Source organism: Mixophyes fleayi, chromosome 1, assembly GCF_038048845.1.
Source record: "Mixophyes fleayi isolate aMixFle1 chromosome 1, aMixFle1.hap1, whole genome shotgun sequence".
NCBI classification, from domain to species: domain Eukaryota; kingdom Metazoa; phylum Chordata; class Amphibia; order Anura; family Limnodynastidae; genus Mixophyes; species Mixophyes fleayi.
In genome coordinates, this window is record NC_134402.1 from 374,248,212 (window position 1) to 374,273,689 (window position 25,478).

At 38.8% G+C, this 25,478-nt stretch overlaps 1 protein-coding gene and 1 long non-coding RNA gene across 3 annotated transcripts in view; both read right to left on the reverse strand.

Moving 5' to 3' along the window:
- LOC142097398 (uncharacterized) overlaps nt 1-25,478 on the reverse strand; it is a 231,765-nt gene that overhangs the window by 78,808 nt on the left and 127,479 nt on the right. The gene's annotated exons all lie outside the window — the stretch shown is intronic.
- SNCAIP (synuclein alpha interacting protein) overlaps nt 1-25,478 on the reverse strand; it is a 216,079-nt gene that overhangs the window by 18,390 nt on the left and 172,211 nt on the right. For both annotated transcript variants that reach the window (XM_075179187.1, XM_075179178.1), the window contains exons 7-11: nt 23,766-23,945; nt 14,566-14,679; nt 11,580-11,705; nt 9,113-9,282; nt 2,984-3,064 (exon numbers count right to left, since the gene is read on the reverse strand). In XM_075179187.1, the coding sequence (XP_075035288.1) occupies nt 2,984-3,064; nt 9,113-9,282; nt 11,580-11,705; nt 14,566-14,679; nt 23,766-23,945 (671 nt within the window). The remainder of the gene's footprint in view (nt 1-2,983; nt 3,065-9,112; nt 9,283-11,579; nt 11,706-14,565; nt 14,680-23,765; nt 23,946-25,478) is intronic.

Here is a 25,478-nt window from a genome sequence, read left to right on the forward strand (position 1 = left end):
TTCAGTAAATTTATCAGCAGATGAGAGTAAAAGCTCATCCATAACTCTATAAAACTCCAATCTCTGGAACCACTCCCGGACGGTTGGGGGGGTTAGAAGATCTCCAGTGGGTTGGAATCACTGCTTTCGCAGCCGAAATCAGATAACGTAAAATGTTTTTTTTAAACCTGGAAATTGGGATGTCGATCTTGTTGAGAAGCCAGAAGGCGGGACTATCAGGAACAACATCTCCTAATATTTCAGCAGAGACCTCCATGACCTTGGACCAGAAAGGTCTGAGTATCTCACAATCCCACCAGATATGCATAGTAGTGCCCCGGGCATTCTGGCATCTTCAACAGGAGTCAGAAACACCCTGGCAAAAGTTTGCTAGTTGGGCTGGGCACCTATACCATCTTGTTAGAACCTTGTAATTAGTTTCTATTATAGAGACACTAGCAGAACAAGCATGTGTGGTCTCAAAAATGGCTAACCAGTCTGCTTCACGGACCTGCTCTCCCAGATCTTGCTGCCAAGCAGTGATGAATTTGGGTAAGGAGCTAAAAAGGTTTTCTATAAGTAGTTTGTAGATTTTGGAGAGCAGGTGGGGAAGACAGCCATCTGCTAGACACCATGTTTCAAACGCTGTGAGGGCTCTAGTTATATCCTTATGAGGTAATCCCGAGGTCAGGAAGTGCTTGATCTGGAGGTATCCAGTTGCTCACTAACTCCCCTGCTCCCCACCAGGATGCAGAGGCAGGAGGATTTCTTGTAGTCCGACGGCCCCAGTGACATTATGGGTCTGTCAGAAGAACGCTGGAGCCATTCAGCCTATTGCTGCAGAACATGACCCCTTACGTCTGCTGTGGTGGTCCCACCTTCCTCCGCACCACACTCTGCCTATTACCATAAAGAAGGCATCGCGCGGACATTTATTGTAAATGACGCAAATCCCACTCCCTCGTCTACTCAGGTTAGTGGCACTGGACATATCAAAGACTCAAGCTAGTTTTAAATTATACTTATCTAACAGAACGGTTATTGCGGCAAACATTGGAAACCCCCCTCTTGAAATCTGTGTTTGCTCCTGTTCATTCATTGACATACTCGTGCTAAAACACTTATCCAAAATTTCCAGTCTGTTAACAGCCAGCAAGTTGCACAACCCAAAATGAAAAAAAGTATCAATTTGAAAGTCAGTTTCACATCAGAGCTGAAATTATTGCTGCTTTCATGTTTAGATTCTGACAAGTTCTTGAAATATATATTATATACACACATACATATACATGCACACACTACATGACTAAAAGTAAAAAAGTATGTGAACATCCTTCCCAATTATTGTGCTTGGCCATTTCAGACACAGTCACTCCAATGCTAACAAAAGCACAGAATGAACCATACAGCCTTGCATTCTCCATAGCCAAATATTAGCAGACGAATGGGTCATACTAAAGAATTCAGCGTATTTCAGTGTGGCACTGTAATAGGATGCCACCTTTCCAAGTCAGTTCTTCCCTACTAGAGCTGCCCTGATCAGCTGCAAGTAATTTTATTGCAAAGTAGAAAGGAGCAATAACAGCTCTGTAGCAAAACAGTAGGCCACACAAGCTCACAGAATGGGACTGCCGAGTGCTGAAGCGCATAGCCTCAGATACTCATGCGCAATGCCAAATTTTGAGTTTGTATACCACGCATTCTCTGGAGTGACAAATCAAGCTTCACAATTTGTCAATCTGCTGGACGAATCTGGATTTGGCGGATGCTAGGAGAACACTTCCAACCCAAATGCGTACTACCAATTGTACAGTTTAGTGTAGAAGGAATAATGGTCTGGGGCTGTTCTTGATGGTTTGCACTGGGCCCCTTCCAGTAAAGGGAAATCTTAATGTTACAATGACATTCCATTGTGTGCTTCCAGCTTTGTGGCAATTGTTTGAGTAAGGTCCTTTCCTGTTTCAGCATGACAATGGCCTGACCTCAACCCCATCAAACACCTTTGGGATGAATTAGAGCACTGACTATGAGTGTCCACATACTTTTGACCATGTAGAGTTTTTATTTATTTGATTTGATATATCATTATATTATCATTATTTTATCATTAAAATATTTCCCTCTTTTGCTCTAAACTATAAAACACCAGCATTAAAAAATTGTGTTAGAAATGTTACAGCTTTGGCACCTTGTTGTAAAGCTTACATGCTCAGGTTACATGCTGCTAAATGCATTTCCCTAACTCTGTGGTAGGAAATTCATATTCATCAGATACAGATTTGTTCCCTAGCTCACCTATTATATTACATTGTAAAATATTAGATGATGAGGTCTTTAGTTGATGAGCAGTCACCATCACATCTTAATGGTGTGCTATGATGGTATGTCCTCTTCGCTCTCCGTGTGCTAAACAAATAATCCCTATATTACAAAACCTGTAAGTGGATTTCAAGATGTGAAATTGTAGCCCGTGATAATATACACATAATACTCAAGGCTTTGTGAATGAGGTAAAAATAAAATTAAGCACAGATCAATATTTGAATATATCACAGCAGACATCTATGCTTGCATTAAAAAAGACAAAAAAACAGAAAAACGTTATTTACCAGAAATAAATCCATTTTTCTTCGGGTTTCCAAGAATGTGTAGAAAATATAGTTACAGATGTAATGCAAATATTTATTTAACTGTTTGGGATTATGAAATAATATAATTTTATAAGCCCGACTGTGTTATAAACCAAAACAACCAACCAGACACTTTGATTTATTTTCTTAACTGTACTAGAAAAATGACAGTAGAATCTGATTGTTGGAGGTTCTTGAATAATGTACTTTAATGGATTTTAGTTAACTAGGAAACGAACGTTTCCTGTTAGGCAGATCCTGACTTTGCTCCAACATTTCACTCTGCTTATTATCTCCTTTTCTTCCTCTGTTGCATTCCACTTCCTCTTTTATGTAATCTTTTGACAGATAATGAACAGGAGCCATTATAATACCTGGGGGATGTTGGCAGGGATGCCTGGACTTCCAGTAGCTGTTGGAGGTGGGTCTGTAAAGTGATGCGCTCTGCTGTCTGCCTGTGAAGAGAAAAAATTAAAAGCTCCAGTTTTGACGCAACTTTGCTGCAACACTTCATGCATTGTGGAAGTTTATCTGCCAATCACAACATTGTAATTATATTGTGTATTGTATGGTGAGATGGTCCAATGTCAGCTAATATAGAGATATATGCTTCACCGAAGACACACACTATTACAGATCTGTTAGCAAGGAGAAATCACAGCGTCTTCAATTCTATGAAAGCAGGGCCATCTTAACAACATTATGGGCCCCCGGGCAAAGCAGTGCACCGGGGCCCCTATATATATATATATATATATATATATATATATATATATATATATATGGATATAGATGTATAGAGATACAGATATAGATATAGATATATAGAGATAGAGATAGCTATACTTGCTCAGTGACCCTTGAAGGTTTTTTTTGCAGGTTTTTTCTTTTGCAGGATTATTTATTCTAATTAGGAGCCCTGCCTATGGGGCCCCCTTGCCCGTGGGGCCCCCGGGCACCTGCCCATCGTGCCCAATGGAAAAGATGGCCCTGTATTAAAGGGGTTACCCCATGTTTACTGCTGACACACATGTGGTAGGTATATGTTTCTTACTAATGTCAAAGAAACCTAATGCTCTAGGTATTGTCTTTATAAAGTTTAGAGATTTGTATTCCTTGCCAATGCAGATTATTTTCTTCATGAAACAGTTAACGACTATGTTCGCTTAGGCACATCCAGAAAAATTCCAAACACCCTTCAGTTAGCTTATCACCATCACCATCATCGCCATTTATTTATATAGCGCCACTGATTCCGCAGCGCTGTACAGAGAACTCATTCACATCAGTCCCTGCCCCGTTGGAGCTTACAGTCTAAATTCCCTAACATACATACACACACACACACACACACACACACACACACAGACACAGACAGACAGAGAGACTAGGGTCAATTTAATAGCAGCCAATTGTATGTTTTTGGAGTGTGGGGGGAAACCGGAGCACCTGGAGGAAACCCACGCAAACACGAGGAGAACATACAAACTCCACACAGATAAGGCCATGGTTGGGAATTGAACTCGCTGTGGGGCAGAAGTGCTAACCGCTGTGCTAAGAATACGATCTCATTCATGCCTTCGGACACCTCAGAATCTCCCCTTGCACAATATGAAAAGGTGTTGAGACTGTGTGCAGAAGGGATGGGGATTGTCTGGGGCAGAACTAACATGGCAGCAGGGGATGTAGCAGTGCGCTCCATCTTGTGATATGACCATGGCTTCTGTCAAAATAAGGCATGTGGTAACTAAGTAGGGTTCTTATTGTTTCCTATAGCAGCAGCCATGGACTGATCAGTAGATGGAGCATCAGTAAGCTGCTGGAGTTGAGGAATTAAATCTGTCTGCTTTGTACATGGGGGCCCTTTCAAAATTAAGTTATGGGGCCCATAACTGCCTTTTACACCCAAGGGTATTGCTGTATTATTATTACTACTACTACTACTATTATCCATTAAAGAACCAGCACATTCCACAGCACTGAACACTGTACAATGTGGGGAACTGCAAATTAATCAAAAACAAGAAACATTCGCTGAAATGTGTATATATAGTATAGTGGTCCTAGTCCATATGATGTAACAGTCTAAGCCGCCAGCTTCCCTCCAACAATCTTGTGGGTTTATTCATTATTGGCTAAATAAAATATAACCGCACAATAACAATTATTGAGAATTTTATCATCATTGTGTTAAGCAACGTGGTGTTTTTTTCTATTAATTATATTACTAATAGTTGATCATCATTGTACCTCTGTGTGAGTTACTATGTGCAATCAGTGTTTCAACTATTAATATACATTTGCTTAATAAATTCTCTATTAATGTAGTAGACATAGTATTGAGCTTGTTTGCTCTTTAGATTTTTATTCAAGGTAAATTTACCGCAGTAATGAATCTAAAACATTCTTACTCCTTGCTGTGAGTGCAGTACAGATATTCAAGTTTAACATCTGCCATGTTGCAATCCTCAAGCATTAAAGCCCTTTTCTTCCTGGTTATTTCAGTAATTCAATCTACTAGTAACCTGTATCTTCGGCCTGTCTTTAAGGACTATACATTACGCCAATTCTATGGAGAGAACCTTCCTGAGAAAGAAACCCATTAGTTTCAAGCTGTTCTTATTTACATTGGATTACACTTGACTATACATTTCTCCTTCCAGGGCTGCTGGATCACCTCTCCTCCTAATCTGTATATAGGTGTGGGATCTATTATGCAGAAACCTGTGGTGTCAAAAACTAGAAAGAACGGCTGTCTCTCTGATGATGATGATGACAAAGTCACAGTCACTGTGAGGAGCAGCACTTAAACATTTTAATGAGAACGGGAGTGACTTATGCAGCGTGGGGAAAGCCAGAGGTCATTTTTAAATATTTAAGGCATGGTGCTCCAAATTAGGGAAAAATATTAGGCCACATACCCACTGGTGTTTTACTTGTAAAAAAGTATATCAAATATAAATGCATTTGAGATTAGATTTTACTAGCGTTTGTAGGTTTTCAGATTTGTCTGAATGAGAAAATACACGGAAATGAAACAAGTAGTATTCTGTAAAACGCTACCACCATGGAACTCAATGCAGGAAATAAACCCAGTGGGTCTGGAGGCATTGGAAATGGGTTTTAGTATCAGACCTATTTACATGTAAATTGCATTAATTACAAAAATGTCAGTGGGCATGAGTTCTTATCCAGAGAACCCTAAGACCCAAGCATTAGGCATGATAGATCCCATACCTGTATAGAAAACACCTTGGCACAGTTATGGCCCAATACAGAGGAATGAAAGAGAGCACTGTGGACAAAGTCAATCATTTGAGTCTAAATAGATAATACGCCTGTCTGCAAATACATTTAATGATTTCCAGGAATACTGTAATTTCCATTTCTGCGTGTTTCCATGTTTAAACGCATCTGAAAGCATACAAAGACCTGGGGGTAAATGTATTAAGATCCGGGTTCTTCAACACCCGCGAGTTCCGCGTCTTCGGCGTTTAAATTTAAAGCGGCGCTGCCTTGTAAAGGGAAACATTTACCCCCCTGGATTCCACATTAAGAACATCTGTCCCCTTTTATAAAGGATGATTTTGCCTTTTCAGTACTGCTCCATATTACAGGTTTTATTACCCAAGAATACTTATTTCTGGGCAGTGGTAGAACGTGATGAGACCCGGAGGTGAGGGGGGGACTGCCCGCTACACATGCTCAGACGAGCAGAGCAAGGCCTGGGTATGTTAAGTGAAGCCACAAACAGGGCCCTCCAACAAATGTTGCTATGGGGCTTGGCCATGTCATGTTCTGCTCTTGGAACAGGTCACCAGCTGAGCTTAAACACACTTTCAACTAGCTGTCTCAACAATCTTTAAACTGTGGCCCTTATCTTTATTCGATGTAGCACCAGAGAGACCCCTCACCTGAAAATAATGGGATGATTTAGAGCAGACCACAATTTTACTGGCTGAATATTAATATATATTTTGAGTTGCACATATCTAGATACATGCAATCACGTGGGCCCTCCGTCACAGGTCATGCACAGTAAAACAATACAGAATTTTGTAGCCTGTGGTTGGACTTAAATCGGACTCTAAATAAGCCCCAACGTGTCAGTTTATAGATGTGGATTGTTTATTTTGGACTAGAAAATCACAGTTGCAAGGTATAAACCAAACAGTAGATGGCAGAGTGCACTTACTTCACAGGTAAATAGCTTTCCCTTACTTAGTTCCTAATTAACATTTTTGATCAAGCCCAAACAATATTTTTTTAGCCAAAAACAGCAGTCAGAATTCACTTTTACAGAGCCTGTGATGTGTGCTCATCAGGGCCGCCGAGAGGGGGGAGGGGGAGCGGGTACTAATTACCCGGGCCCGGGCATGTCAGGGGGCCCGGGCCCTCGCGCAGAAGATTTTTTTTTATTTAATTTTTTTTTTTTTCAAAACTAAGTTTTTCTTTTTTGCGGTGGGGGGGGGGGGGGGGGGGGCTCGGTCGTTGGTGGGGGGAGCAGGGTAGTGAAAAAACCCAAAACCATACTCACGTGATTGAGTATGGTACATACTAGTTGATGATGTACATACACTATGCTGCTCTGTGCTCTATTGCTCCAGGCTGACTGAATGCCGGGTGATCATGTCACGCCCAGCATTCAGTCAGTTCTGGAGCAATGGAACACAGAGCAGCAGAGAAGACAAGAAGGAAGAGAGAAGTAAAGGTAAGTGAAGGGAGGAAACCGGGGGGGGGGGTTAAAAAACGGAAGGGGGGCAGCATGACACAAAGGGGTTAAAGAAAGGAAGGAAAATAGCAGTATGACACAGAGGGGTTAAAAAAAGAGGGACGATAGCAGCATGACACAAAGGGGTTAAAGAAAGGAGGGACAATAGCAGTATGACACAGAGGGGTTAAAAAAAGAAGGGACAATAGCAGCATGACACAAAGTGGTTAAAGAAAGGAGGGACAATAGCAGTATGACACAGAGGGGTTAAAAAAAGAAGGGACAATAGCAGCATGACACAAAGGGGTTAAAGAAAGGAGGGACAATAGCAGTATGACACAGGGGTTAAAAAAAGAGGGACAAAAGCAGCATGGCACAGGGGGTTAAAGAAAAGGACAAGCAGCATGGCACAGGGGGTTAAAAAAAAGGGGCAAAGGCAGCATGGAGGGCGCAGTGTGATAATAAGGGGGCATAGCGTGGTGATGATAAAGGGGCACAGTAATGTGTGTGTGATGGCACAGAGCTTTTGGCAATGTAGTGTGTGTGAGGTAGATGGTGGCTAATTAATGGCTGCTATTTTGTTTGCGGGGTAATGGGAATACTATTTTAATGTTGGGGCTGGAGGAAGGCCTAATTATTAATAATGGATGTTATTGATTTAACGGTGGGGCTGGCTTTAATTTTCTAAATGTAGCCATTTTTTTTCCAAATAGGTCCTCCAACATTCCATGATCCAGACAAGCCGCAACTAAAGAAACCAGCAGCCACATGTGGTAAAAGTGAGAAGAACGGGTAGGACAGAGCAGCATAGTGTGTGATATGTTGTGATTCTAGTAGGGACAATGTCAATGTTTGGTGAGCCCAGTGGGCGCAGGCCAAGACTGAACTCTTTGTGTGCACACTGCATTCTTCCTATACTACACAAGGGTGCTAGATGTCCTGAAAGTCAGGAATGCTTGGACAAATGTCACGCTCCGCGGAATTCAGTACCTATTGATTTTATTGTGCTAGCCACGCCCCAACGGCGCATTGCCACGCCCCCAATTGTGCTACCACACACATGAAAAATTGCTTACTCAACTATAAGGGGGGCCCATGAATTTGTTGTAACGGGGCCCTGAATTCCTCTTGGCAGCCCTGGTGCTCACTACAGTGTAATTACTACTCCTATGGGCAGCAAAACATCTATGAAGTAGACTATGAGAAGACTCAAATACTGTGACATAGCAAATAACAGTTAAACCAGTGATTTACAAAGAGGAAGTCTGGTAACTAAAATAAAAAGTGATTTCACCTACACTCTAGCTACTATCTAAAATTCACTTTTAATACTACAGTTCATTTTAGGACAGTCCTATCTTCTCCTCTTTGAATTATTAATGGATGGACAATGGAGTTGGTTTGACCAGAATGTTATTAATAAAATGTCAGGTTACATAGTACATTGCAAGGGGCATCTTTAACTAACATTGCAGCTACGCATTATTTTAGTTATTATGGTAGCACAACATCGCGGATTTCCCTTCGCAACCCTATGGAGGACGAAGGGAAATCCGCAATGTTGCGGTAATGCAAAGTGCCTGCAGATCCATTTCGTAAAGCACTTTGCACTTGATTGAATATGCCCCTAAGGTTGAAAAAGTTTCATGAAGTTCAATTGTTTATACATTGTGTACGTGTTTATCCTGAAGAAGACAAACCAGGCTTGTAATTCTAAGATCTGCAAACTTCCTTTTCCCGTTCTAAATGTCAGTATCAAAATAAAGCATGTTGTATCTGTAAGCTTTCTTACTCTTTCAGCTGCTTAGTGAGCTTGACAACTTGAGAGGCCAATGACATGCAAGTTTCCACCACCACCAAGTATCGGGAACACATGCTATGTCCGTGACGCTCGGCACTTTGAGAAGGCTTCTCTCCAGCATGATTCTGTATAGTCACATTTGCTCCATATTCAACCAACGTCTGCAAAACAACATCGTTGTAATGATAAGACTGTTCTTCTCTATAAATACCATAAATGTTATTTCTTGATGTAAAATAAAATATTATCTCAAGACTACAATTCTACATTGTTTCCAATGTCAACATTATATAATCAAAAACAGTATAAGCATCACCAATAATCAGTTTTTGCAATGTTCCTCTCTCTGGCAAGTCATGGATTAAATTAAGTAATTTGGGATATGGAATAAATTATAGTGTCTGTTTCTATTTTAAACTTTTCAAAGATTGTTATTCATCACACAGATTAGGAGAGAGAAGAGTTTATAAAGGAATGATGCTAGTTTACCTAAAGTTATTTATAGAATATTTGGTAAATATTGTATATATTTCTAAGGTGCATTTAACTAGCGTCAAACATAGTTTTAAAGATCTGTAGGGTGCAGGTAGCCAGATCATTACAATGTTCACAGCGGCACATATAATTTCAGGGTATTAGTGTGCTGATCTTGTGGGAGGCAATGACCTGTCCATTAGTGTGACTGCATTAGTGTGGATAAGGCTGCAAGTGACAGGGGCATGGTGGAAAGCAGGAAGCTACAGACTGAGAATTAAATAGTGGAAGGAGCAGGGTCCCCTATGGCACAGAGTAGGCACCTGTCATGGAGATACAAGAAGATTGTTATGTCAATGAAACATGGTTTATACAACTTGCTTTTACCATCTCTGATACAATTACCCTGTTGTAGGTGTTTTCTATTTCTACCCCGGCAAATTATACTACTCACTATATCTCACTGTTGTGGTTCAGTTATGTGCCCAGATCTAATGCTGGAGAAAATGCAAACTCGTTTCTATCCATATATCCATTTCACAGGCGTTAACATACCCCCTTCCCCTTCATGGCATGAAAGATAAAGACTGTGATCTTCAATAGCTCTTTGTGTGCAATTACACACAGTGTTCAAACCTGACCGCATGGGTTGGCTAAAAGTGATGAAACGTTCACACCTCATCAAAGATGTAACACTTATAGTATATGGTCAGCCACATTACATTAGCTCATAAAAAAAATATTAAAAAAACAAATGAACAATTATACTGTAAAAGGGCCCATTTGCTATCTAAGCTGTTTTTGCATGAAAAAAAAACCAGTTTATGATATTTGGCATTAGACTTAAAACATTTGAAATGTTGGCTCTTCTATTTTATATTAATGTATATTTTAGAAGACAGCTAATGTTGCAGACATTGCCAAAACTTGACTCATTAATTTCAGACAACCTTTTGGCATTGGCTTTGGTACACTCTTAAAGAATACAGTTTTTGATATGTTTTCAATTATAGCCCAGAGAAGAAAGGAATATTGTAGGTGCTTTTCTTAAGCTTTCCAAGATAACTTAGATACCCCATAACTGCCTATCTCTTGGCTCTGTCTGCCCTGTCCCTCTTGTCCTTTGAAGTATTAAATTAGAACACACATTGGCATTGAAAAAGTAGCAAAATACAAGTGAATATGGTAAATCCTGCTCAGTGAATCTTTTTTTCTTTCAGATATAGTAAGATTGCTATTTTATTCGGAAAAAAAAATCTCTACAATACATAAGGGGTTCTTAAAATCAGTAATATTTGAGTTTGTTGTGCCTTTAAGAAGGTTTTAAGATGTGTTTGCCTAGGGACAAATCACATTTTTGTTATCCTCTCCTGTGGGTGGGTACAGGATAACCTGTAGCCAATCAGATCATCAGAATATTCATAGCAGCAAAGATTATTCCAGAATTGTGTTGGCCACATGGAAGGCAGTGATCTGTCCACTAGTGTGGTTATGTTAATGATGTGTGGCTCTTACAATGATGTTGGACGATTGTGGTGATAAACACATCTCTATATTAAAAAAATGCTTCTTTTTATCACCACTGACACCAATACCCTGTAATACTTTTCTTCCAATCCCTCAGGCAAATTTTAGAGATGAGTGACGATCCCTTCGCTCAGTTCTTAGAAATATTCATAATATGGTTCAATTGTTTATTTTTCGCCAAAGTTACCCACAAATCTTTTATTACTGGTTTAAACAGACAAAACAATAAGAAAAGATGTTTTAGGAAAGAACATGTTTGTAATGAAAATGTACTCATTTTGTTGCTATTTCCATCTCTTTATATATAATCTGTCTTTCAAAAACGATATATTGAATATGTGTTTTAACATGTGTTAAATAATTCACTTCCAAGTTTATTCAGGACCCACGTATCAACCAAACGTCCACTGAAATGTGAACTGTAACCAATTGTTTATAAATCTGCCATACTCCCTACCTGTATACAGCCCAGGTATCCATGCTGAGAGGCTATCTGAACCGCGCTATTCCCACATTTGTCCGTCTCATCCAAAGAAATACCTTGTTCTTGCATAAACTGGAGAAGCCACAAAAGTATTTTTTCCTATGAGGGAATATGTGAAAGATAATTTTCAGTTAAAAGTACACACTTCCAACACAATGCTGTTAAACAGAGCTTGCTAAAACCTAGGTATATTGGCAAAGGGAATGAGGTAACGTTTTATGAAGCCACTTAACAACTGTTATCCATTAAATATCCTGCGTTTCATTTCCCCTCTGGTAAATGCATTATGCTGCAATAAGCTTGGATTGGCTTCTGCAGACAATATCCTACACTGCTAAAGGCTCAGAACAGAAGACGCTTTTGTCAGGTTACAGCAATAGTACGAGTCTTATGCCTGATTTGTAAGCTGCAAACTTAGTCACACTGGAAAAACTAGAGGTTTGATTCCTGTGCCGACCATGCACTACTATTTGTATATCAATTTCTACATTACTTTTCTATAGTACATAAAGGACCATTTGTAACAAAGTAGGCCTTGGTGGTCATTAGAATGGTCATCTGTCTGGGTGTACTTGGTATTATCAGCAAGACATGCACATAAAGTGTTAGGCTTAGCCAAGATAGCAAGTTTAGGTGCACAGACAAGCAATGCTAGTAAGGGGACATATTGTGGTCATGCGACCTTCCCTTGCATAGGTGCCTTATACACTATACCATACATGCCCACTTTTAAGATTTCTCCCCCGGGAGATCCGGGGGAGAAGTCATGTGACATGGGGTAGGAGGTGTGGTGACATTTTGCGTCACTATAGCCCCGCCCCCACTATGGAAAAGCCAAAATTCATGGCATTGAATGGAGGGGGCGCGGAGCTTAATGACATAATTAAGCCCCGCCCCTGCATACACTCCAGTGAATTTCGCCAAATTTCGGGAGCTTTGCCTACTCTTCCGGGAGTCTGGGAGGACTCCCCAAATTTCGGGAGCCTCCCGGGAATTACGGGAGAGTAGGCAAGTATGCACTAGACATGCTCTTGTATGAATTTCACTGTGAAGTAATTATTAATCATTGTTAAAAGTCTTTTTCACTTTTTAGACATTTATTTTTACCAGACTAAATTAAAACAAATCTGACCATCTGACACAACCTTTTTACTTTGACAAACATGAACCCACAAATTTTTACTCAATACTCCACTTTCGATGTTATATTGTGATGGGACTGGAAAGTCTATTTGTCTCCTCATTTTAAAAGTCATTAGTTAGATCACATTACATTAGGCATGAACTCAGGAGTTCAGTTAACATGAACTGTCTGGAACATAGAAACTGAAAAACATATCTCGAGACACTGAGGTAAGGAGATATTTTTTTTTACTTTTTGCATGACATCAGAGAAAATAATTAATAAGAATAATATAAATCGAGCAGCGTCTAGCTGTCAATTTGATGACCTAGTAGCGATTTTTTTCTTGCAATCTGTGTAGTAAATATAGAAGCTGCCCTTTATAAGAATGTATATCATCTGGTTAATGACAGCCAGATATTTAAGCTGTCACTGCTCAGGTTGAGACAATGTACTTTAGTGGAATTTCCATCATTCTTTCAGACTAATCCAGTCCGGCAGCTTAGAAGTATTATTCAGTTTCTCCAGGAGTGTATGAGCTGTGTAAGGTTCACAGCCCTGCCTGTTCTGCATTCCAAAGGAGCCACGCATCTGTATTTCATCGTCATTAAAGTCCTATCAATATCTTAATGGAGAAATATTAGGAAACTTAAATGTACATGTTGCCTTCTCACAATGGGGTAGTCATTTTGTGGACTGTACCAATATTCATCAGAATATTGTGTTTCACGCTTTCCCTAGTAATATTGGTTCAGAAAGTGGTTGTCTTCACACTGTGTATGGAACAAGTGCACTTTAAAAGTCTTACCAATAATGATTTAGCAATAACCTGTCTAATTTTTGGGGCTGAATAGCTGCTTAAACAATTTGAGGTTTAAACTGTCATTTGTCCTGATCTGTGTAAATGTGTTTATTCCTAATACAATAAAGGTATGATATATTACATACCAGGCACCTCATTTCAATTTCAAGGAGCACTTTTCAGCAATTAATGTTCTTTTCCCGGACCAGGGGGTTTACTGGGGGTGTGGAGTAATATGTCCTAACTTTTCATTTGGGAATGTTGGCAGGCATGGATATACCTGCTCTATAATCTACAATTGTAAAAATACATCACACAAACATCTGTACACACTGGAAAACCAATGAAACATGGGCAAGTGCATGCAGAATAATTGTACGATCTGGGGTATCCCGTTTCAGAGACAGCAACTGTCCAGATCTACCAGTGTTCTGTATCACTGAAACTTCACTGAACAAGTTAGGTTACTGCTTGCACCGGTGGTGAAAGAGGGCAATTACCTGCCTATATAAAACCATCGCTTTTACTTAATCAATGTTTGAGCAACAGGTGACTGTGTTTTGCGTTTCCCAGTCTGTTGCTACCTGTATATGGTTTTTATGGTAGACTCCTTGGTATTTACCTGGCTTTGATCTCAAGTTCTTCTGCTTGTTAACTTAACCTTGGCTTTCTTCCTAGACATCTGTTCTGCCTGCACTGACATTACCACTGCTACTGGACTGGATTTGTGTCTGTAGTTTGTCAGTTGCCAAATAACAAGAACCTCCTGGAGACAGCAAACTGTAAATGACTTTCAACAAAGCCTACATACTGTATAAACATATCTGTTTATACATCATTGTTGGAATGTGCACCCTAGGTGAGCCAGAGCTAATTACTATTGGTCCGGTAGAACTCTCTCTCTTTAGGCATTATCTACAGTGTGGCATTGGTAGCTAAAAAACAGTTGCTTAAGGTAAATGAATGTGTGTGGGCATGTGAATAAAATAGGGATATTTTCCTATTGAACACATCATTTAAAATCTGCTACATACCTGGCCATAGCAGGCTGCATAATGGATAAGGCTAGGGTGATCCTTGGAGCAACTAAGCTCTGCAATGGCTTCCGTCTCGCTGACCATCCACCGTACACACTCCAGTTGACCAGTCTGTGTGAAAAGAAAAGGAAAAGAGTCTTCAAATATTCAAACATCGCCATCCACACAAACATGTTTTAATGAACATGACAGGTTGTCAAAACCCAATTTAGCTATTCCTGTTTTTTATGGCTTCTTTCCATTAGCATTTTTGAAGTCATATGTCAAAGTCAAGTTACCTACTGTTAGGAAACTACAGTTATTAGGCTTTTACTACTTTATTTTTGTTTCTCATTCTCAGTTTTCACTTGACAAATTAAAATATAAAATATAGGTATATTCTATTACCAGTTAAATTCCTAAATGCTTTGTTTATTTTGCCTCTTGCTATAGTGGTTATGTAACAAAGACACTACATTGCTTACCTTGGATCACCAACTAAATAAACCAGTGTCACACATGTTCTCAATTACACATTAGATACTGATATAAGCTTGTGACATTTTGGGGCATTCTTTATGATATGCAAGTGAAGGGAGCGACAGAGTGTCCAATACATGTAATTAAATCTATTCCCTATATACATAGGTGACAATGAATTTCAGGCATCAGCTACCTAAATGGCTCAAGTGTGTAAGGGGTTATACAACCAGTATAATATGCCCATATGGTACAATGAGTAAAATACATACATTCGCACAGCCAGCAAAACATTCTTACACAGCACAGATCCAGATAATCTCTGCATCTTAAAGGTTGTATAATTAATTGTTGAAGACAACTCCAAATAATTCAGAAGCATGCTAAATTGTGTATATATATATATATATATATATATATATATATATATATATATATATATATATAATTGATTGGTCTGTTTGTTTGTTTGTCTGTCTACTTATGCATTCAGACACCCCTAGACCGATTGGCATGAAATCTACACGAGGTGATCCAGTTGGATCCTGGTCAGTTTTTAGGAGGGTTAGGATCCCGGCCAGACCTCCCATTGGTGTATGCTGGGCAGAACTTTGACCCGAGGAGCCTGTTTTGAGCCTGCATTCAAACACCCCTGCACCGATTGGGATGAAACCAAGGCGAGGTGGTCCAGTTGGATACTGACCAGGTTTTAGGAGGGTTAGGGTCCCAAATGGACGTCCTGTTGGTGTACGCTGGACAGAACTTTGACCCGGGTAGCCTGTTATGAGCCTGCATTCAGACACCCTTGCACCGATTGGGATGAAACCAAGGCGAGGTGGTCCAGTTGGATTCTGGCCAGGTTTTAAGAGGGTTAGGGATCCCGGCTGAACCTCTCATTGGTGTACGCTGGGCAGAACTTTGACCCAGGGAGCCTGTTCTGAGCCTTCCACTGGATGGAATCTTAGCTACTAATTATTTTAAAATGATGACAGTTATCGCCACCGCATTGGTCACTTAATAACTTCAATAATTAAACCCTATCAATGCCAGGTACTTCAGCTAGTATATAATATGTAGAATTCCAATCTTACAGTTGTGACTGGATGGGCAGTGAATCCAGTAATATAACATGCATGAACAGAGTACCTGTAAGAAAGTACATGTAATATAGATACCACTTCACAGCGTAAAACATTAAACAAAAAATAGTTAAGGAAAACGCTACACAGAATATTTATTAATTCATATCCCCCTAGTTATGTGGTTCTCAACATGTGCAATGTACCTTCATTTTTGAATAGTGTACTGTGTTATACTAAAAAGCGATATTTAAACATTCTCAACTCTTATATTGTACTAATGGTAAACTTGATTTCCAGAATTTAGTGAGATTGTTGAAAAAAAATAATTAATGTCAGTGCGTCCTTGACAAGTGTTATTGGAATGACCTGGGAGCAGATGGTGATGAGAGAGATCATAATACGATTTTTTTCATTTAATTTTTTTTCAACTCATTTTAGACAAGATGGATGAATTCTCCAATACACATGTTTATGTGGTTTAAAATAATTTTCCAGAGCTGAACGGAAAAAAGACGACCACCATTGTCATTATTATAAAGGACAGGAGATCTTTACAAGCCTGTAATCTTTCCAAAATAAATCTTCCAAAAATAAAATTACAATTACTTTAATTTGAGATATGAATTTAAATGCATTACATTATAATATATGAAAATTGTCTGGTATAAGGTTGACAGTATAAGTTATTATAATACAATGATTTAAGTATATATATTAGATGTGATAGGGGCACACGTTCTTTTCAAGAAGGTCTGAGCTACAGCTTGGGGTGAAACATATGTTACCCCAAGACACATTGAAATCTCCCGGGGAAATGGGCAAACCATGAAATTAATGTGGGATTTACAAAAGTGCAAAAATATTTTTTGCTGACCTGCCTAATCTTTATATTTCTCAGTTGTTTTCTCTGACACATAATACCAATGGAATGTCTCACCCACTGTGAGCAAGGACTACCCTCTCGGATTCCCATACGTTACACTTTAAAAATAGAAAGCATTTGAGAAGCCATCAAAATTTAATAATTAATGCATTAATTAATGTTTTACAGGACCAATATCACAAAAGATAACTTAATGAGATATCCTTTATATAGCATCTCTACTGTCAATGGCCTCTTGCCGCTTGTGCTTTTAACATTCTCTTTCAGATTCCTGACTTTCCCATTGGTGTTACATTACTTTCAGTGGAAACATTCCTTCAGCCTCAGTCTCATAAGCAATTCTTACATATTGGACTGTAATTGCTCTTGACCTGTTGGTACAAAATGTTCGTCCCTTAAGAGAAAATACGAGATTTTAGTTTTTGACAATTTACCTTGAATTAGATTTCCAACTCTCAGGCGGGCTATAATTGAAAAGTATTTATCTATTTAAATGAGTCATCTGAGGTTTCTGATTTCCAAGCTGCTGTCACATCGGTGCTTTCCGGTAGCAGGCTAATTAGTACCATGTCAGTATGACCCAGGTTTCCTCCTATAAAGGGAGAAAGGCTGCAGCTGTCTTTTACAGAAATATGTAGTCATAAACTAGGAACTCTTTCCAGTTCATTGATGTTTGTTGGCCCCTGTGCTTATAAGCTTTCGTACTTTACACTGTGTTTTACGCCCAATGATGACCACTGGTGTGTATTGAATGGGCACTGACAACTTGCCTATGGATTTTTTGATATAAAGTGCTTACTACTGAAGACATGTTTACTTGAAGTGTGTTGGAAAGGATATACTTTATATTTCCATCATTAGCTTCAGAAAAAAACAAGAGTCTACCCTAGGGGCAAGGAGTAGCAGTTCAAGTACAAAGTAGATTAATGTATATTGAAGCTTGCATCCTGTACTTGACCTGTAACGTCAATAGATTCTTAAGATTTAGTTAATATCGGACTATTGTACTTTCAAAAAATAAGGAGAGAGGTAGTATGTATGTAGTAGCAGTTACATGTGCACTATCAAAACAATGTGACTCATGCGTTATTTTAGGAATGTACCAAGAGTAATTTAATTACAAGCACTGTGGTAGTGATCGCTTCTAAAAATAGGGCTTAATTCGCTAATTTGTGTTCGCTCTTCCTAGGGTATACACTCTCTTTCAGATCTGTTTTCTTACATTTAAACAGATAATTAACAAACATCTAAACAACAATAAGGGGTATATTTATTATTTACTAAACTGCGGGTTTTAAAAAGTGGAGATGTTGCCTATAGCAACCAATCAGATTCTAGCTGTCATTTTGTAGAGTGCACTAGATAAATGATAGCTAGTATCTGATTGGTTGCTATAGGCAACATCTCCACTTCTTCAAACCTGCAGTTTAGTAAATCTAGCTCTAAGTCCTAAAATTTGATACTTCTGAACTCCTGTGATAAATACTCCATAATAGATTTAAGTTTGTAATATTTTTTCAACAAAAAAAGCCATGAAGAATCATGTGTGAAATAAAAAGGAAAAATTGCATTTAAAGTTTGTGATGAGGCTAGTTTCGCAGTAGATAATAGTGTTATTGGGATAAAGTTATGACTAAGTTTAGGATTAGGAATATAGTTAGGTTAAGGCTGCAATTATTTTTTAGAACTTTATCAAATTTATAGGAAGAGGCAATGCAGTTGCACAGATCTTTGAATGTCTCCAGTAACATGCCTCTGCACTCTATTCTATAACTTGCTAAATATATGTAGCAATTTGCAAATATGGGGTTTAGGTCAGAATTCCAAGAATTGAAAGCATAAAATGTTATTTGTACCGACTGCTTGCACTCTTACATGTATATTTTATACATCCTTTATAAATTATTATGCTTTACTTACGACTGGAAGGTGACTTAGACCATTCCCTATTGTCTTTTTTTCTAAGTATATTTAATCTTTGTTGAACCATACATTTTCCACTTTGGAAATTATCCAAAAAGAAAAAAGTTCACCATAACTGTTACTTATGAAAGCATTGGAAACATATTTTGCTTCTGCATATTTGAAAATGTATTATTTAAACTGGATACTGGTATGTATGGAATTTATTTTGTAACCAGTGTAATAATGGCATCATTGACTAGTAAGTTTAGGGTCGAACCATCAACAGAATATCCTGCAAGTTAAAACAACACTAAATACATTATATGCAGCTACAGATAATACCAGTTGGTAGTACTGGTGAAGAGTTCAAGCCATGTCCACTTACATGCACTTTTCACCAGCACTACCAACTTTTACTGTACAGGTTTTAGAACACAGGTAACACAAAAGATTTCTGAAGGCAGCAAAGTACAATAAGTCTTTGCTTAACTTCAAAGAACTCGAGCCATTATAAATCATATACATTGTTTTCCATTCCTCAGGGGGAGGAGGGTACGATTCTTCATTCCAATTCAAGTTATGAAGAAAAACAATTAATCAGTCTACTATATGTGCAACTAGCACATTTTTTTTTACAAATAGCTAACGATAGGATACACATGTATGTCAAAGTTAGGAGCATATTGGCAATGGTATCTCACCAGAAGTAGCGTTTACAATTGGTGGGAAAAGTCCTAGAAATTCTAAACCTGATGTCATCATTTTTATTTTCAATTTTGATAAAGCTAAGATATACTTCCAGCCATGAAGAACTTTGATATATCTCTTGGACATAGTAATCCCCTTTTACAATGCTTAGCTCTCTGATATTTTTCAATTGGAAAAGTGAGACACGGATGGATTCATAAAGCCCTTTCATATTTTCATTTAGGAACAGAATGCTGTAAACAGTTACATGATCCTAGTTCTTCCATATATGGCAACGTGGAGAGATCAGGAGTCTCAATTCTAGAATATTACTGATCCTAGTTTTACATTTCCAGCGGAAGATGGAAATCCTTGGGGAAAACAGTACACCTGGAAGCCCTAACCATACCCCTGTAGGGTACCAATGCAATCTTCATAAAACAGAAGTGGCTGATTAAAAAGAATATAAAAATTCACATCAAAATAGATGTAAAAAAATAATTTTACAAGAAAATTCTGGAAAAAAAAAAGGAGTTTTCTCCCTAAGGAATCCTCATCCCAAGATGACAATCTGGTGGGGAACATGCTCTTATCGGACAGTGACCAAAGAGAAATAAGGCTCCTAAGAATGAAAAAAATATTTTAACCTGATTTCACCTTTAAAAGTTGATTAAAATGTAAGCCAATGTATGGATGGGGCAGTTTTACTAGTTTATTAAAGGAAGTCATTCTACAGGTGTATTTCAAGGCATTGCTGCACTGCAGCGCAGATGCACAATAACTAATACAAAATAATAATAATACAAAAAAGCCACAAATATAGTCACATAAATCATTCTTCCTGCTTCACACTACTTAAACCTCGTACAAGTTAGCTTTGGAGAATAATATATGACTTTCATTTATTTTTGCTGTTTTCATAAGTACAGAGGTTTATAGGCATTTTAATAGGGAATGGCAGGTGTCCAAAAGGTTAAGTAATACAGAAAATAAAATGTCAACACTTTAAGTGGAGGTGATAGCTTTTTATTGGACACAGTTACAGAATCTGTTTTCAGAAGTGCCATAAAATGTATCCTTTATTATTTGACAAAAAAGTAAATATAATACAATATTGCTAAATGATTAAACAAATGAAGCACAGAGTTAGCAGGCGTCGATTTATGTTCTAACACCGGGTGATTTAGTTAACTTTCTGTGCGCTGCTGCTTCATGATCACGTTAAGAATGTCTCTTGAAGTGTAATATTGGAATTCCTTGCAATGGCAGCCTCTGGGGTGGGCATGGGGAGGGGCTAGCAGGTTGTTGTACACACCCTGCTCTAGAGGTGGCAGCAGTGAGCTGACTGGCCTGGGGTTAGTTTTCAGTATATCTGGAGGCCTTACAGTTGTGGTCTCTCTGATATAATGAAAACCAATCCAGGTTGTCTAGGGCTGAAGCTGGTTGAGATACTTCTGCAGCACTACAGAATCTCTGGCCATCTTTAGATCTAAACCTCTTTACCATTAGTGCAAGTGTGGTTGTACTTTAGTGGGGGGAGATTTTATTAGACACAATACTTAAACTGGGTGTACACTGATGCAATCATCGTGCAGATCACACGATAAACAACCATTTGGTCAGATATTGCACAGTGTGATAGTGTGTACACTATCACAATCATATTTTATTGCAGCAAAACACATTGGGGTGTATTCAATTGTCGGTGGAAACGCCGAAAATCTCGCGCTCGGCGCACTATTACGGTAATAGTGCACGTAATAGTGCACGTGTACCGCCAATTGCCTCCATTTGCCCAAATGTGCTCAGATTTCTAAAAAGGGATACATAGGTTTGCGGAGCAAAATGCTCACATTTGCAGAGGAGCAGGAAGTTTGTACAGGTGGATGGGAAGAATTCCCCTGGAGTATAGACATTTGTTTTACGATGCAGAGCAAGATTATTGGAGTGAGATAAATGGGGGTTAGTCATGTCTCTTACCTCCAATCTCCAACCAACTTCAACACTAGTCCATTGTCCCAGACTGGTCAGCACATGGCGAAAGCAATATACCCCCCCCCCCACCCCACACACACACACACACACACACACTCAGGGACTCACAGCTCCCACTGTAAAAGTGGTTTTGCTCTTTCAGACCCCCTGGTCTCTGGGGGCTGGGGTAATTAAAAATTTTAGGACCCATAACAACTTTGTTTCATCATAATGGACATGGTTTCCTAAGACTCCTGCTCATTATAACAATAGAGTTAAAGAACAAAAATCCCAACAATTTAAAAATAAAGCTGTATTTTTTTTAACCTCTTTATTTAAGGCTTTCTGAGCAACAGAAAGTGGATCATTGCCAACACGTACAGTTACAAGTTGTGCGGTTGTGAAGAACAAACATAAAACAAACAGGAACACACTATTTAACGTTTGCACATTGCAACAAGAAAAATGTAACTACAATAAATGAATAGTGTATGACTTTCAAAGCGTTCATTGTGTGGTTCTTTTAAAAAAATGAAGTTTAATTGAATAAAAACACTTCTCAAAACCCTTGTTCACCATTTTATTATATTCCAATTAAAATCGTCTTTTCTTCTTTCTTGATCCATCATCGTCCAAATGGAAATTAAATTATTTTATTTCTTTCTTCTTGCTTGATCCATCAAAGTCCAAATAAAAATATAATTAAAACACAGAGAAATCCCCAGAAAAAAAATATCCACTCGCTTACTACGACTGCTGCCAAGTGATCACAAGCCCAGATTCTCAAGGACTCTCTTTCACTGCCAGTCAGTAATATTTTGGCCCCTGTGGTAAAATGCTCGAGATTGGCTGGTAAAATTATGTGTGTAATATTTTTTACTCTTGATGTAATGGGCAGGAGTCTTGGGGGTAAATATGCCACTCCAGAGTACCCATTATTGTTAATTAACCTGGCCCTCACAGCCCAAGGGTTTCTGAAAGAACTTTTAATCCTCTGGACTGAAGACTACACACTCTTTTTGTGGCACCGCTTCCCCGTACAGGCACTATTCCAGCACTGAACAGTCATCATCATCATCTATTTATATAGCGCCACTAATTCCGCAGCGCTGTACAGAGAACTCATTCACATCAGTCCTTGCCCCATTGGAGCTTACAGTCTAAATCTCCTAACACACACACACAGACCGAGACAGACTAAGTGCAATTTAATAGCAGCCAATTAACCTACCAGTATGTTTTTGGACTGTGGGTGGAAACCGAAGCACCCGGAGGAACCAAACCCAAACACAGAGAGAACATACAAACTCCACGCAGATAAGGCCATGGTCGGAAATCAAACTCATGACCCCAGTGCTGTGCGGCAGAAGTGCTAACCACTAAGCCACCGTACTGCAGTCATTCATTTATTATTTATAATTCGCAACATCTGTTATTCAGTGTAAACTGCACCTCTCATCTAACGTCATATATTTGTAATGATTTACAGCAATCCATGCGGCTGGCAATGATATTGCAGGTAAAACATAATGGTTTAGTTTAGTGTTTAATGTTAATGTCTGGAGAAATTGTACTGCATGGGCTACATAATGGCAACAGATTTGCCCAGCGTTAAAAGACAGCATGACAAGTGAGTATATGTACGTGTGTTATGTCTTGTATGAAAAATGTACTTGAGTCTAATGTACATCATGTTCTATGACTAATCATTGGGATGTTGTTTTGACTTCATTATTTCAGTGACATAACAAAAGGGGTATCAGTGGACAAAGCACCTTGCAACAGTTTTATGTTATGTGTACAGACATCCATAAGGGAGACAGATATGAAGGTTAGATTTCAGAGAGCTCCCAGAAAAGAAAGAAAATGACAAAAGTAGATGTGATACATTTGTGTGTGTGGTGGGAGTTATTAGTGATAAGTGTATTTAAGAGGAACCTCACAGTGACCCATAGGGATATTTAACTAAACCTGTTAGTGAGCACACAAGTGATTTCATGCAACCAAACTTTACTATCCAGCCAAGATAAGCTGTGGCGCTCCAAGTCCCAGCATGCTTTGCCAGCATTTGGCTGGGTCTTTGCGTTCCAGAACAGATAGAGCGCTGCAGGTTGACCACCTCTGCTTTCGATTGTACATTTGAAACAGTTGTATAAAGCTTCAAAGTCACAAATAATGTTGTAATGTACTTTTGGCATGACTATTACCTTTATTGCCAGTCCAGCAGGTGTTAGTTTCTCTTCATTCCTTTCACTTAAACAATCCTCGCCCATGAGAGAGGTGAGGTGTTGCAAACACTCTGCATGTCCATGGGTCGCTGCAATGTGCAATAGATTGTTTCCATTTTCATCATGAATTTGGTCCAGATTATCTACAGCAATGTGCGGCTGGGAAGAAGAAAGGGAAAAGATACAGAGCTGTCAGGCATTGTGTAAACACGTTCTAAAAAGTCAAGATTACCTTGTAAAACAGTCATATCACCACTGATATGTTCAGGAAAATATAGATAAGACCCTTGGGCCAAGAGATAATAAGTTTAAAAGACAATTTTATGCATCAACATGCAAAAAGTATTGTGCGGTGCTCCATAGTGGGATTGTAAAAAAAAATCCTTAATGACTAATAAAATAATTATTTCTAAGGTCTATTGAATGTTCATTTTCATTGCACAAGTAATGCATGGTAAATGGAGGCAGTTGTTGGGATATTGGATCTCTGTAGAGAATATAAAAAGCACCATGCACAAAAAAGTAATTTGCGGAAGGAGCTATCTCCATGTTCTATCTATACTGTATATAGAGACAATGCAGGTTATGCTTGTGCAAGCAACAAATCAAAGCACACAAGATTTAAAAGCACCGCTGTGGATTTCTACCAATACATTAGTGCTGCTTAGTGTTTCTTCATCCTCTGTGCACTAGAAATGTAAGTGTCAAATGTCAAAGACTTGGGATCCGTTGCACAATGTGAAATGACAGGTGGCAAGTATACAAACTAAAATCTCAATCAGTGAGATGGATCACAAGACTATGTAGACATCCCAAACCCACCAATATCTGTCGGGTAAGACACAGGTGAGTGAACAGGGAGGGGGGTGTATCGTGATAACAGTAGATGTACCAGAGCAAGGACTTACTTATTTTACTGAAACCCTCACCCTTCACCCAAAGTAGCACAATGCTTTATAAACAACTTGAGTACAGAAGAGAAATAAGTGAATGACCTTGTTCAAAATAAGTGTCCATCTGAATATTACTTGCTTTCCCTGTGTGTACATTTGCAAGTAACACACACTATGGGGAAAATTTATTAAGCTGCAGGTGTGAAAAGGGCAGATGTTGCCTAGAGCAACCAATCAGATTCTAGCTGTCATTTAGTAGAATGTACTAAATAAACGATAACTAGAATCTGATTGGTTGCTATAGGCAACATCTCCACTTTTTCAAACCCGCAGCTTGATAAATTTACCCCTGTGGCTGCATTGAGCTCAATGGCTTTCTCTTGAGAAAAACTGCTCATCACCACCTCAGTACTAGCCAGTAAAATACCATGTATGTACAGTATGTGCACAGCAAAGGACCATCTACATTTTTTGCTTATCTTACCCCTTTTAGTTCAATTAAATAAGAAAAGTGAACATTTTTCAATACTGGCTACAAATGTTTGTTCAAAACCATGTGCATAGCAATAACTACACTATGCCTAGTCTAACCCTGAAAAGTACATTTTACACATACCCCCCCAATTGCCCGATTTGAGTGGACTGTCCCACAGTCCATTCAGTAGGCGCATTTGTCATGACTGGCACCTGGCATCATTATAAGAGTGTAAAAGCGGGTGCACTGGATTTAATCGTACACAATTACAATGTTTCTACAGTGATAAATGTGCGCTTTGCATAGGAAATGGCCCTCACAGAA